Here is a 14,753-nt window from a genome sequence, read left to right as displayed (position 1 = left end):
AGAGTAACTACATACACTGTGACAATGAATGTCAGACAACAGTCTTACTTAAAAGGGTAATTCCTATCTGAAAGTATTGCATTCTGGAATAGTTTGGCTGGAGTGGGCTATGGCTAGATGGACCCACAAGGTGCTTTTTATACAGCCCTATCAAAGTTCACTTTTCATATGACTAAAAAACTCTGAATCTTGTTATTGGGGAGAAAAGCTAGCAACATCCAAAAAGGATGTAATGTAGTGCTTAGGTTAGATATTAGGAGGCAGTTTTTCACCCAGAGAGTGGTGACACTGGAACAGGCTGCCCAGGGAGGTTGTGGATGCCCCATCCCTGCAGGCATTCAAGGCCAGGCTGGATGTGGCTCTGGGCAGCCTGGTCTGCTGGCTGGTGACCTGCACATAGCAGGGGGTTGGAACTGGACGAGCATTGTGGTCCTTTTCAACCCAGGCCATTCTGTGATTCTATAAGTCTTACAGGTAGCACTGTCACATGAATCCTGAGACTCATTAATTCTCCGTTATCTCAACAAACTGTTGACCTGAAAATGTAACAATGGTGTGGATTTTGTCATTGCTTGCAAACCTTATCCTAATATGTCTGAAATATTCATTCCCTTTGGTAGAATCAGATGAGATCCCTGTTTTGCAAAGCCCTGTTGAAAGAAAGCAGCGATCACGTACACAACATCACAAATGGTTTGTAAACTTCCAATACAGCAATTATTTCTCTAATTTGTATTTGCTTACCCAGTTTGTTGTCTTTTCCCTTCTTTCCTCGAGGATTAGCTGCAAGGATTCCCCAAGGCCTCCTGCAACTCCAAACTTCTCCACGATGCTCTTGGTCTTTCTAAATTGCTCCTCTGGCACCAAGTGTTTCATGCACCGTAGGTACATCTGTAAGGTCTGTTGTAGTGGTGGGACTGGAAGTTTAGGTACTGCCTGAGCATTAAAAAAAAAAGTCAAACCAGTAAGTAATTCTACTTGTTCCTAAGCTGTCCTGTTTTGTTGTTGTCTAGATAGACAGAGTGAATGTTTAGTACACAGCTGTGGTGGGTTAGCCCCAGCCAATTGCTTGCTCCCTTCAACTAAGTGGGAGAAGGAGATAACAAGAAGATCAGAAGTGAGAAAACTCTTGGGTCAAAACAAGGACAGCTTATTAAGTGGAGAAAAGAGGGGAAAAAATAGATGCAGGCAATCACTCACTACCTCCTGCAAGTGGACTGATGCCCATACAGTCTCCAAAGCAATAGCTATCAGCCCTCAAACTGCTGTGCAATTCATTGCATGTAATACGATGCAATGCAAACTCCCTTTAGTCAGTTTGGGTCAGCTATCCCTGCTAAGTCCTTCCCAGCACCTCCTGCAGCCTACTTGCTGAGGAGAAGAAATGGGAAAAATGAGAAAGCTTTGATGCTGTGCAAGTACTGCTCAGCAGTAGCCAAAAACAATGGTGTGTTTTCAGCAGTTACTTACAAATCCGAATTACGGCACCATATGAACCACTATGGAGAAAATTAACTCCATCCCAGCCAGATCTGGTACAACAGTGTTTTGCAGTAGCGTATGATTTAGACTGGCCACTGATTTAGAGATCTGCCAAGTCAAGCCAGTATGTAGCAGAATGGCTGAATCTGTGGGCTGAAACCAATGTCTGCCCAGCCCTGCAGACTCCTACAGCAGTCAGTATCACGTATTTACGAAATGGACAGGAATCTAGTGAGGTCCAGCAGTGCTATATATATGCTCTTGCACCTCCCCACGAGCAGTGGATTAGAACAGGCTGGAGATGTAGGTTAGGGCCGTTGCATTTCGTAGCTTATGACAGTTCAGTTGTTGATAAATATATTGCATCTCTTTGAACCCATTAATTCTATTGCAGCAGTTGAGATGCCTGATCACTGCAAATGTAATTGTGTGACTTCAGTGGAGTTTCACTAGGTCATGAAGCACCTGAATTTTAGTACATAGTATACAGTTGTACAAATACTGAAATGGTGCTACCTTTCTAGTAGTCCTTTGGCCAATGAATTCTTCATATTGATAGGCTAGGAATTTTTTTTTTTTTTTTTTTAAATGTAGCATTAACTAAGTGAAGTGTAATTAGTCATTTAAAAGCCAGAGGAATTTGGGGGCAGTGGGAAAGTCAAGCTATGAAGTAATCCATGAAAGCCAGGAAATTGTAAGAGGGTCTGATGTTCTAGGCATCGTTCCTGAAGGAGACAGGCATGGCATTTAACTTTTCAGCTGAGTGATATGTCATTTAGCTGTGCCTTTCTGTTCATAACTAGCATAGACCTGTCATGTTACTCTTGTTAGGGAAGAGAAGAAGTGACCAGATCTGTGAATACCCTTGTATTAATTACTGATTAATTCTGTTTAAGGTAAAACTATATGCAGAAGTCCGCATGCAATCAATTTTAGTGAGAATCTATAAACTACAATTATCCCAAAATATTGACGTTCTAGCCATTAAATGTCTGAGCTGCACAGCTAAACTGTCTGATTTTAGAAGATAGCATTCTTAACACTTGAAATCTACCTTAAATTGTGCGACTAAACTACACAGCCTTAAGAAACTGAAATAAGTCTTGCAATTACTTAACAAACATACAAAAGAAGCAGAACGAAAAGAGAAAATTGAGAGAAACAGAAAGAATGAGAAAGATGGAGAGACAGGAGAAAAAGGAAAGATCACCACTCTGTTTTGAAGAGCTGAGTTCCAGCAGCAGGCCTGCTGGCACTGGAGGAGGGATGGTGGGGAGAGGAGCTGAGAACGCTTGCCCAGAGGTTGTTGTCTCAAAGTGGCAAACACCAATGCTGATGGCACAGGGCCCCTCTCAGGCATCCTTTTATGCCTGCCTGGTTTGCAGATGTGCCATCCCAAGGTCGTAAGCAAGTCTGATTTTCAAGGGAATGCAGGACCACAGCATGATTTCATTTAGAAGGGACATCTGGGCCTCACCTCATCCCACCTGCTGCTCAGAGCAAGGCCAGCTGCTAACTGCTGTGCCACTGCATGCAGGGAGGGAGAAGGGTGGTCCATGTGCTCCAAAGAAGCACGAGGAGGGGAGTGGGTGTCCTCTGAGCTCAAGTCCCAGCTCTGCCTTGTGACCTCCACAGACAAGTCAGTGCTGAGCTACCTTTTCCCTATCTAGAAACTGAAGATTATATATTCTCATGCAAAGAGTCATAAGATGACCTGTTTCTAACTTGGATGCAAATATTCTGAGTCTCAGAAATAGAAAGATGGTAATTTTTCAGTTTCAAGCTATGCGTAGTCAGGGCATCTGTTCTGTCACTCATTCCTTGGTCATAGGAAATAAATGTGCCACATTTTTTTTTTGATACCTGAAGTTGGCCCTTCCTTTCTGGGTAAGGCTATCACACGTTTCATGGCTCTGCTTAGGAAAAAGGCTTTAAACTTAAGGGGCTTAGATGAGTAATGAGAAACATACGCATCCGACATCTTTTGAACCAGCTTGTAAATGAGTTATGATAGTCTGATATTCTGTACTATTAAGAAATAATTATAAGCCTTTTCTGACTGCATTGTAGCACATCTGTTGTACAGCAACCTTTCACTCATTAGTTTTCCTCAAAGGATGTAGGGAGGAATAGTAGATGTGGACATGGGAAGCACCACTGTTAGTTTCTGATAGTAAACTTCTGCAGGATAACTGGTGATCCCCCAAATAAAGGAAACAGCTCTAGAACAGAGTTTGCTTTACAGTTATTATAATGTACAGCATCAATCTTACTGTCAACTGTTAAAAGCAACCTCTCTCTGTTTTTTGTTTTTTTTTCCTTTTCATTTTCCCCAAAACAGTCACTTACTGGCTCATCTTTACTGCGTGAATCTTTCTCCTTCTTCTGCATGTCTTTTTCTAAAACAGGCATTCCTGCATTTCCTTGGAGATTTTTTTGTTGAGGACAGAAATTGCAGTCACTCGGGGGCTCTCAGAGCCTCACACCACAGTTCTGGAAACAGAGAAGATTTAAAGTCCAGTCAGTACCCATTATTTATAATGAAAAAGTACATGGGAAGTATTCCCTGTGCAAGCATACACAAGCCTCAGAATGCAAAACTGAAGAGCAGTACAACATTCAGAACTGGCTAATCTGAGCCCTATGGAGTTTGCTCTGTCGGTCTGCTCATCCCCTTTCACTATAAATTTATTTATCCAGAGCAATCTGATGCACATAAATGGTCCCTTCTCAGCATGGTTTACTTTGTCACTCTGATTTACTTTGCAGTGCTCTGTGTCATGTTCTGTACACTTTGTATTGCTTTTATATGTCAACTGGAAAAGATAGGAGACTTCTTTGTGAATGCACTTTTGCCGGCTCAGATAACTGTGAGGATGCAGTTAACTATGGATCTTATATGCCCCTCCCCCCTGCCATTTTAAATGAAAGCCCCATGGCCTTTAAATGTATTAATCACTGTACAGTTACGCAGACCCAGTGAGGTGCTATGATCTCTGTGTTAAAGATGTGGAGGCTGCAGAAAAGACTGTGATGGGGGCTGGAAACTGAAGAGGTGTGGGTGCTTTGGGGCACAGCTTCTGGGCTGGGGGACCCCAGGAGCATGCCTAGGGAGGCAGGTTGGCTGTGGGGGGGGACCAAGGATTGTGGCACACACTGCCTTTCAGCTGCTTCACTTAGTCTTTTCAAATAGCAGCTACTTATCCAGGAGGATGGTTTCAACCTGCCCCAAGTCACAGAACTCACTCACAGAGCAGATGCTTCTATGTGTACCCTTGTGGTACTGTCCTTATCGTGGTTCTCAATGTTAAAAATGCCTGTTATTCCTTTTCTGTACAAGAATACTGAGAAGCACGCTGCTTTTGACACAGGAGTGCCCACAGCAAGAAGCTGTCCTTCAGTTACAGTGGTATGGTTTAAGCAGACTGAGTTCTGGGTGTGCATGGACAGGTCTTGGCATGTCACAAAGGTTCCTTTGTAAATGTTTTGCACTGTCAGTATGCAAAATAGAAAGCATATGTTGACTAAGTAGGAAATAAAGTCATATTTCCTCTCTGAAATCTTTAGGACTACAAATTCAGAGCACTTGAATCGTTTCTACAGCAGCTTTTAAATACAATTTAGATTTAGATATGGAAATGTGTGAAAGCAAAACGAAGCATTTTGGTTAGGGGTAGGCAAAGAGAGCTGTGTGTTATTCCTGTCCAGAGCAGCTGGCTTGGCTGTTCCAGTTCTGTGGCCTCAGCACATCTTCTCCAACCTGTACACTGCCACTGAACATCTTCTCCAACCTGTATGCTGCCACTGAGGCTCTGTACTGTTGCCGTCCTCTCTCTGTCCTGCGCTGGCTGCCAATGGGGCTGTGCTCTGGGAAGTAGGTTGTGTAAGGCTGAGAGGTGTCCCTGAGGCACTGCAACGAGCCACCTCATGTTGATCTGTCATCTGCTCAGGATTTTAACTCGGATAAGGGACCATTTCCCTCATCAGAAGGTCACATTAACCCGCTGCGCTGCTTCGCTGCCTCCTGTGTGCTACGCCGGTCTCATTGCATTGCACTGCACTCAACTCATAGCAACTCTGGTCCAAAGCACTGCAAATAATGGATGTGTCCTGTAGCTCGTGAAAGGTGGGGGTTTGCTCCCACATATGCTGGCCTCAGCTCCCCAGCAGCATTCACACACAGAGCAGCCATTTTGTCTTCAGGGACCCTGTTTCACCCTAGAGGAAAAATCTTGTTGCTACCCTGCTATTTACTGGCACTTTTGTTCTTTCTCTCCTGATGGCTTTTTTTTTTTTTTTTTTTTTTTGGTCATACTGCAGTAAATATTACCAACTCTAGGTCCATACTGTCTCTCTGTGAAAATAATGCTAACAACCGGCCCCCTTAAGTGGTGCTGGCGGAGTGAACTGTTCTTTCCTTTGTCGTGTGGATGAACTGAGGCTTTGTCTCTGGTTTGACAGCTTCCCAGCTTAGCATCACGCCCAATCCTGTATTTGCCTAACACTGAACAAGGAAACTGACACAAGGGCGAATCCGGCAGAAATTCAAGATGACTTCAAAGTTGCTCACTCGGATGGTAGTGAGGTGCATTGTCAAAGTTATGAGGGAGAAAAAAAGAAATAAAATTAATCCCGGCTGTTTTTATTTACAGCTGGCTTAGTGGGAAGGCCAGGGTGAGCAGCTTAGCAGGACGGCTGTGCGTCCCAGCAGCCTGGGGAGCTGGTGGCCGTCCCCAGGAGCTCAGAGCAACAGCTCAAATCCATAACAAAAGGCACTCTCTGATCTCTCTGTTAGCAGATAGCTCTAAGCCTGGGTGATAATGCTCCCGTTCTCTGTGCATGCTGGACCTGAGAGGCAGCTAGTATATCATAGAAAGTCACTGGGGCATTGCACTCAGCCTCCGTCTGTTGATCCTCGCTCTCGGTGTTACCGGGAGCTTCTGCTTAAAGTTATCAGGAATCTACACCTGATAACTCCCTAAGAGGGAGATTTGCCTTACCAGGAATACAAGCGTGCAGAGCGCGTTGCTGCGGCATAACACGACGGCAGAAGCAGGAGCCTCCCGCCACCTCCACGAGCCCCCCACGAACCACAGCAACGGCGGGTCCCGTCGAGGATCGCTCCTTCTCCGCTATCGATGCACCCGAGACCTTCTCGCACCCCAGCCCCGGGCCGTCACTGCCGCCTCCCCTCCCGTCCCCCCGGCGCGGCGGGGCGGCCCCGTGGGTGCCTCCAGCGCAGAGGAATCCGGAGAGGGGAACCTCCCGGCGCTCCGCTCCGCGTCGAGCCCCGTTGCCGGTCACCCGGCTCCCCCCGCCCGGCTCTCGCAGCCGCGCCGTCGGGGCGCGCAGCCCGCCCGTACCTGCGGCTCGGTGCCTTCCGGCGTCTCCGAGCGGGCGCGGCGCTTCTGTCCAAGGTAGCTCCGCCACGGCCGGGTCCCCTCTGGGCGAGGGCGTGCGTATCGCGGCTCGGCCCCGCCGCCGCCTGGCTCCTCCCCGGCCCGCGCCCCCGGCACCGCCCGGCCCGGCCCGGCCCTCCCGCCCCTCCCGCCGAGCTCAACAGGCGCTGCCGTCCGCCCTGGGCTCGCCGCTTCCGCCGTGCCCCTCTCGGGGGTCGATCCCGACGCCGGCACCGGCGGCAGCGTGCCCCGTGCCTGTCGTGTCCCGGCGGAGCCGCCGTCGGGGCGGCCGAGAAGCTCCCGGAGCGTCTCGGGGAACCCCTGAAAGCTGCGGCTTCTGCCGCCGGGGCTGCCGCGATTAGGGACGGGCACTCGTAAGGCTCCTGGAAGCTCCGGGGACGAACGGAGCGGGAGACGCTGCCCACGGGCTGACGGCACCGCGGCCGGGTGGGTGCAGGCTTGGCCCCGTGCAGCTGACAGCGAAGCGGCTGAGGGAAACGGGGCTCCGCTCCCACCGCCGCTCCCTCGCCGGCCCCGCCGCGCTCTTGTCGCGGCTTTGCGCTCCGTGGGCAGCGGCCCGGCCGCCCCGACGGCACCGCGGCTCAGCGGCAGCATCGGGCGGCGGCTTTGCATCTCGAGGCCCCCGGGGACGGCTGAAAGCTGTTCGGGAATCGCCGTGGCCGTTTGTGTCCGTTCTTTTCTTCTCCCAAGACTATAAGTCGTTTGTTTTGTTTCCTAACGCGGTAGGAATTTAAGCAAACGATTTATTTTTATTTCGAGAGAAATCTACGGAGCCAAACGCCCCCTCAGGTGCCGTTGCGGTTGGATCGAAGGTTTTCGCTGTCTGTGAAAGAACGAACGGAAAACTTCACCCTCGTTTCTTTGTTTTGTCAGTCCGTATCGGGGCGTGCACAGCGCGATCAGCGCGGCGCTCAGCACCGAGAAAAGCGTTTTCCGGGGTTGGATATGTAACTGCTGGCAATGTAAGGCTGGGAATATCTGTAATCTGAAATTGTGAAAACTAAATTTGTGCGGGAATAAGAGTGGAAACCACGGGGTCGTTTTTAGGTGTTCGGCGGTGTGCTTGCAGGGCAGCATCGTTCGCTCGGACCCGTTAATCTCTGTTTTGAGGAATGAATGAGCACGTTTAGTGCAGGGCTTCTCCCCGGGCGGTTCTGGCAACCGATGGGATCGGCGTTATCAGGAATTGGCAGCAGAGGGGTTACGCTGAGCACAGCCGAGCTCCCTCCCTCCAGCAGCCCTCAGCAACGTAACAAAGACAATCGATCCCCTTCAGTTCCATTTATTCAGATTGTATTGTTCTCGTAGTTCGGACTTGAACATAACACAGCATATTGCACTTACCGGAGAGCAGCACAAGAAAAAGTACAATGCTTCGGTTTATTCCCAAGGAATGATAAGTTACTGGGATGGTCGTTGCTCTTCTTAAATATATGAAACCAACTGAAAATCTAAGTATATGTACACGAGATTTATTAAGTCCCTGAATACGCCATTCAAAATTGTACACAGATTTTTTTTGCTTTACTTCCCCCCCCTCCCCCCCCCAGCCCCCTTTTTCTTTATACAGAGATATACATTATGTCACACTCCGTTTCAGCTCAAGCAAATTTTGCACAATCACACTCCAGCTGGGAGGCTGGTTCCTTTTTCCTTTTTTGAAGGATGCCCACGATCACTTATAAGTTTTTTTTCCCCAGGATTTCTCCCACCCCTCACCAGAACGCTGAAGGAAATACTGATTAAAATAAGTCTAGAAGAAGAAAGCCATTACATCATGACATAGGCTAAACTGTATATATTGCACGTCAGTACAGAAATGGAATGCAGTAACGCTTTCGTTCTCCCTGTCTCCTCTCCCACGCATCCCCCCTCATTCCCAGTCCGTGTGGGAGGACCTAACTGTACTCATAGTCTGACGAGTCTTCCTCAGACACCTCTGTCAGGTCCCTGCGGTATGAGTCCGTGCCATTCTCCTCCGTGTCACCCCCCGGCCGCAGGCTTTTGCCCACGCCTCTGCGCTCCTCCATTTTGATGGTGTCATAGAGTCCCTTAGGTCCTTCTTCAAGGAGGATGTTCCTCTCCGAGTGAGAGGGTTTCATCTGGCAGACATTTTTGAGGAATATGAGAACGGGGGCGTAGAGCACGTTGGCGAGCCCCATGCCCAGGTTGAGCTGCACGAAGCCCATGGTGTGTACAATCTGGCCGGCCACGACGGGCCCCAGGGCGTAAGCCACGCAGTAGGAGATATCAGCAATGGCGTAGACGCTGCCGTAGACAGAGACGTGGCGCACGTCCACCAGGAAGGCCAAGGTGGGCAGCAGCGCTGTGTCCACCAGGGCGATGCCGAAGCAGATGCCGCAGAGGGGGATGATGACCTGCCAGAAATTCCTGCAGGCCGGCACCAGGCAGGAGCTGGCGCCGATGATGGCCATGCCAAGGGCCCCGTAAAACCACTGAAGGTGCGGATAGGCGGCGGCCAGCCGGACGGTGACGTAGACACCCAGCACGTGGGGGAAGAAGGCGGGCAGCCAGGTGAGGCCCACCTCCCACTCGCTGGCCCCCATGGACTCCTTCATCCAGTTGGCGATGGTGGGCTCCAGGAAGGCCAGGGGGATGTTGCAGGTAGCCAGGGCCCCTGCGACCACGGCGATGTAAGGGTCTATCATGAGGCGGTGGATGGGGGTGCCCACGGGCATGTTGGCCCTCGCCCCCGCGGCGCAGGGCGGCGCCAGGGCCAGCAGCAGCAGCCCGTCGAGGAGGCAGACGCAGGCCAGCACCAGGAAGGGCACCTGCTTGCCGGCGAACTCGTAGAGCACGCCGCCGAACGGGGGCGCGGCCAGGCTGCCGAAGGAGATGCAGGCCAGCGCCGTGCCCAGGGCGCGGCTCCGCGCCGGCTCTTCGGCGTAGCGGTCGGCGATGAGCGCGATGCCCGCCGTGTCGGCGAAGGCCGAGCCCAGCCCCTGCAGGCTGCGCGCCGCGAACAGCGTCGCGTAGTTCCCCGCGAAGGCGAAGGTGGTGGTGGAGAGGAACATGACGGCCAGCCCGGCCAGCAGCGGCGCCTCGTAGCCCACGCGGTCGATGAGGGTGCCGCTGAGCGGGTTGACCAGCAGCTGCAGCATGGCTTTGGAGGCGAACAGCACCCCGATCTGCACGTCCTCGTTGTCCCCCGTGGCCGGCGGGTACCGCGCTGGCAGGAGGCTCCGGTTGCCGCCGCCGCTCTCGCCGTCCCCGCCGTCGCCCCCGCCGCCGCGCACGGCCGCGAAGTACTCGGGGATGATGGGCACGATGACCATGTAGAGCATGTTGTCCAACAGCAGCGCCACGCACACCACCAGCAGCAGCAGCCGCCGCTGCCGCCGCGCGTCCCCCATGGCCGTGCCAAGCCTCCGCCGCCGCTCGCCCACCGCTTCCGAGAGCCGCGCCACGGCGGCCCGCGCCCGCCCCGAGCCCCCCTCCTCCGCCATCGCGTCCGGCGCCGCCGCCGCCCCGCCGCCGCCCGCAGGGGGGACGGGGGGGCGGCCCCGCCGCCTCCGCCGCCCGAGCCGCCGCCGCCGCCGCTCACCTCCCGGCGGCCGCCGCCAGCCCGCGCCGCCGCTGCGAGGCGGCTCCGAGGGGCCGGCCCTCCATCACCACACTAATAAGCGCCGCGCACGGAAACCCCACCCGCCCCCGCCGCCGCCACGCCGGCCCCGCGCCCCCCCCCCCGCTCCCCGCCCGCCCTCCGCGCCCCGCCCCGCAGCGCGGCTCCGGCGGCGCTGCCCGGCCGCGGGAAGGGGGCTGCGGGAGCCGCGGGCTCGAGGGCTGCCGAGGGCGCGGCGAGGAGGCGGCTCCGGTGACGAGGTGGGGGTTCGGCGGCAGCTTTCGCCACCTCGACGGCACGCGGCCCCGCTGCCCCGGCAGCCTTTCGCAGCCCTCGCTCGTCCCTTCCCTCGGGGCCCGGACGGCGGAGGGGCGGAGGGCCGGGCCCGAATGTCGGCGGCCGCAGCTTCGGGCGGCGCTCCCGTGTCTCCGTGCCTCGGCGCCGCGGCCGCCCCTGTCGGTAGCCGGCGATTAGACGGCTGCGGTGCCGCGTGCGGTGCGAGCCCCAGAAGCCGCTCCGACCCCGCCGGGTCCCCGAGGAACTGTCAGCCCTACCCGGCTGCCTCAGGGGACGCGGAGAGGAGGGACCGGCGGCTGCTGCCGTCTAACCGAGAGCTGCCCTCACGGGCTGCCCGCTCTGACACCCTCGTGGCGGCGGGGCTCCAGGGGGTCTGTAACGGGGAGCGGGGCCACGCGAGGCCGGGCTGAGCCCTGCCCCTCCCCGGCGGTGCCAGCGCTCCCTCCTCGTGGGCCACCGAAGCTGGATTGGAAAGCAGAGACCAAAGCAGTCACCATTCTTCTGCGTGCGTGTGGCATTCAGACAAATACCAGAGCGAAAACCTCAGTCGTGGAGGCATGACATACTTGCCGTGTTTGCCTGGGCAGTGCTGCAGCTGGAAGCCCTGCGGAGCAAGCGGCCCCGCGCGGCGCAAAGGCTGCGGTGTTAGGAAGATGCTCTTGCCAGAAAGCATAGGGTAAACGTTGGTGCTCTTGCAGCAGGAACGACACGTGGGCTGATCCAAGGAGGGTGTCTGCAGAGGTCGGTGTGAAATCACCGGATCTCTCAGGCGAGCGGTTGAGGAGTTCAGGCGCCTTCATTTGCTTTCGTAGCTGGGCTTGCACCGCTGAAAGGGAGGTGATTTATCTGTCAGTTGCTGTATCTTGCTCTGTTGCAAGAAAACTGTCTGGATGACCAACGAGACATTAAGATGGATCTCTGTATGGAGTAGCATACAGATCTGATTGTACTTAACAGAAGCAGAGGCTTAAAGCACGTTTAATAGTTCCCCAAGACATCATTTTTACTGTTATTAGTTTATTGCCCACTGTAATAGTACAGGAATGCACCACTGGCAGTAGGGACAGGGCTCTCGAGCTGGGACTCCAAAGAAGCCAGTGTCCTACTGCTCCCAGTGCTCTCTTCAGAGTGTAAACATCCCTGAGAGAATGAAAGGTCTTACTGGGAAGGGTACTGACCCGGAGGATAGGGCTGCTGCATGTGGCAGCATGGCTCAAGACTGCTTGCTAGCTGTGAAACAGACCTAGCTGCACAAAAAGCACTCAAGCAGCCAAAGCCTGTCCTCCTCAGGTTCCTTGAGCAGAGCCTGGGGAGCAGCCTGAGAATTTGTCTCTGTGAGCCACAGGAGGAGCAGCTCCCAGGATAATGGGGAAGCTTTTGAAAGAAGTGTCTCCTGTTTGGGATGGATGTCACGTTTGCAGTAAGCTGTAATGGGCTGGGGGCAGGTATGACTTTGGATCATTGCTGTGCTGCAGTAAGGAGTATTGGAATCTTGGCTCTTCCTTGATGAGGCACTTTATTTGATTAAACTTTCCCTTTTAATCAGAGATATGGCTATTTCCCGTCTCTAAAATGGAATCCGGCTCTCGGGGTCATGTCTGGATAATAAAGGGACTGGTTCTTCTGTCTCAGGGGAGCTGATATCGAATTTATTTCCATCAAGGGAAAGCAGAATTATGCTTGTAAAATGTTGCATAATAAATTTAGCCTGCTTAGTAAATCAAATCAGTGGATACCCTTATCTACAAGAGATGCGTCATCGCTACGTGAACTTCTTTGACTAGACAGAACTAATGAGGAGAAAATGGACCTTCAGCTGTGGTCAAAAGTTGATGAACCCACAATAAATTAAAAGTTAAAAAAGACCTTCTCCCTGGTCTTTAGCTTAGAAACTTCTATTTGGGGTAGAACTACAGGGTGAGACGAGGTGACTTATAAAATTGTGTTCTTCTGTCTTAAAGCCCAGAAGATGTGACTTATTTGGTCTGAGAGGAGGAATGTGGAGGAGGTGATGTACTTCATTTGTCCTCCAGTGCAGAACATGCAGTTTTGGAAAGCCAATTTTAATGTCAAGGAGAAAGAGAAGATTTTAGGTCTGTATAAAAATTTTAGGTCTGGTTACTACGCTGGAATTTCTTAGTACTTTCTTTGTTGTAGAGGCTGCAGATGGAGGAAAATGCAGGCCATGATGGCATATACAGGAATTTATTCTCCTGCTCGAGAAAGGCTCAGGACCCAGGAATGGAAATTATGTTTAGGATCTTTGTCATTTCAGAAGCAGCAGGAAAATATGTAGCATACATATAAGCATATAAACCTACCCCTCTGATGATGGTATCAATTAGTTGGACACAAAGGAGAGCGGGTTTGCAAAGACCAGATGGTCCCCTTTCTAACACTCACTTTATCTTTAGAAGTAAGATCTACCTATGTAAGGAATTTTGGAAATGTTTTTTTTTTTCTTCTCCAAACATCAAAATAAGTATCTGAAAAGCTCCACAGAAAAAAATATGGCTGTATACAATCTGTGCCTGCTTGTCCCACTGCCTATTGAATGGATAGTCCTCATGCTTTGGGATGACTGTTAGTTTTGGGGTGGTTTTACAGAGATGGAGAATGAGAGACAGAGAGAAGCACCAACTGCAGTGATGCACTCTGCTGTCAGGAACAGACTCAAGTTAATTGGATGTCCTTAAAAGTCTTCCTTCCACAGGAGAAAAACTTTCTGAGACGAGGAGTCCAAACACAATGACTCAGAGAGTTAGAGTTCCTAGTGTCTGCAAAATATTAATTTTCTTAATAGCCCAAGTACTTCATATCTGCAATAAACTGCTTGTCCTCTTCAGGGTACGGCAAGAGTTTTTAGCACTTAGTGCTAAACCAATTATGTGTTTCTTTTCTACATCATTTCTGATCAAAAGGCCTGCTGATCTGATCCTGTCAAGTAGGAGAGGCTCACCTACTTTGACAAGGATGTTAAAAGCTTTAACAGTGCAGTAGGGGAGAAGGAAGAAGAAAGAAGGTTAAGTCCATTTTCAGGAGCTTCATTTCAAATGCATTTTTGTGCATGAAATGGTGAGGCTGTTAGAAACTAATAAATTGTTGCATAAGTGGAATTACTGAGAAAAAGTTGGTTGTTTTGCCTTAGCCACTAAGTATAAGCCATATATCGCTGTACGTCAGTGGCAGCCAAGCTTCCTGCCCATCCTGCTAAGCACTGAAATCTTCTTTCCCAAGGCAGGCAGGCACAAAGGTGCAGGCACAGGAGCCGAGGACACACAGGAGCTTTCATGAGCAGAGGAAAGAGTCCTGGCAGATGTTGGAAGATCCCATGGCTGGCAGTGCCAGTGGGGTGGCACAGAGGGGAGGCCAGGCAGGGCTCGGTCCTGCTTGCCAGGTCTGGTTGGCAGCACCATGGGTATGAGCCCTTTCCACCAGTGGGGTTCTTGGTCTGAGCTCTCAATGCAGCTGTCTGGAAAGGCCAGGCCTGTTGTAATTCATTCCTGAAGTCAGATCTTCTTGTGTGGTACAGAAGTGATGAGGGATGGGGACTGTACATGAAATGCGCCCATCCATTTCTGTAAAAGCTGTGTTTAATAAGCAAAGCTTCTTTTTAAAAATGGTTGCCCTTACCCTTTTTTTTTTTTAAGGAATGGTAAATGATCTGTTTTGTTTTTATGTTTCACCCATACTTCATGCTGCTTCACTCCTTGGCAATAATGCTTAGAGAGAGACAGAAAAATGGATGAGAAAGAGAAGACAGAAAGTAATTCAAAGGTTTATGCCCAGGCTTATGGCAGCTCTAGCAATACTCGATGTTCTTGTTAGTTGTAATAGACAGCTGTGAAGTTAGAGTTAAAAGATAGCTGTTATATTGTAGTGTCTTCCAACCCTGAAATTGCAGGGCATACCTCTACTTCTAAATGGCTGAGCCAATGGAATTTCCACTTCCCCCCTCAGAGAATACTTTG

The 14,753-nt window shown here is 51.4% G+C and overlaps 2 protein-coding genes across 2 annotated transcripts in view; both read right to left on the bottom strand.

Moving 5' to 3' along the window:
• The window catches only part of CHAT (choline O-acetyltransferase), a 31,180-nt gene extending 27,208 nt beyond the window's left edge, over positions 1-3,972 (bottom strand). The window contains exons 1-2 of the mRNA XM_031602570.2: positions 3,832-3,972; positions 745-936 (exon numbers count right to left, since the gene is read on the bottom strand). Of these exons, the coding sequence (XP_031458430.2) occupies positions 745-936; positions 3,832-3,894 (255 nt within the window). The 5' untranslated portion in view covers positions 3,895-3,972. The remainder of the gene's footprint in view (positions 1-744; positions 937-3,831) is intronic.
• A 4,519-nt stretch (positions 3,973-8,491) lies between these two features.
• On the bottom strand, positions 8,492-10,384 carry SLC18A3 (solute carrier family 18 member A3). Its single transcript, XM_031602571.2, has one exon. The coding sequence runs from the start codon at positions 10,367-10,369 to the stop codon at positions 8,801-8,803; it is 1,569 nt and encodes a 522-aa protein (XP_031458431.1). The 5' UTR covers positions 10,370-10,384; the 3' UTR covers positions 8,492-8,800.
• Positions 10,385-14,753: the final 4,369 nt, after the last annotated feature.

Source organism: Phasianus colchicus, chromosome 8 (genome assembly GCF_987193195.1).
Source record: "Phasianus colchicus chromosome 8, bPhaCol1.hap1.1, whole genome shotgun sequence".
Taxonomy (NCBI): Eukaryota; Metazoa; Chordata; class Aves; order Galliformes; family Phasianidae; genus Phasianus; species Phasianus colchicus.
Note: the sequence above shows the minus strand (reverse complement) of the source record. Positions and strands in the feature narration are given on the sequence as shown.

Bases quoted from the DNA above. Each gene is read 5' to 3' on its own strand.
- SLC18A3 (XM_031602571.2), bottom strand. From the start codon at position 10,369: ATGGCGGAGGAGGGGGGCTCGGGGCGGGCGCGGGCCGCCGTGGCGCGG.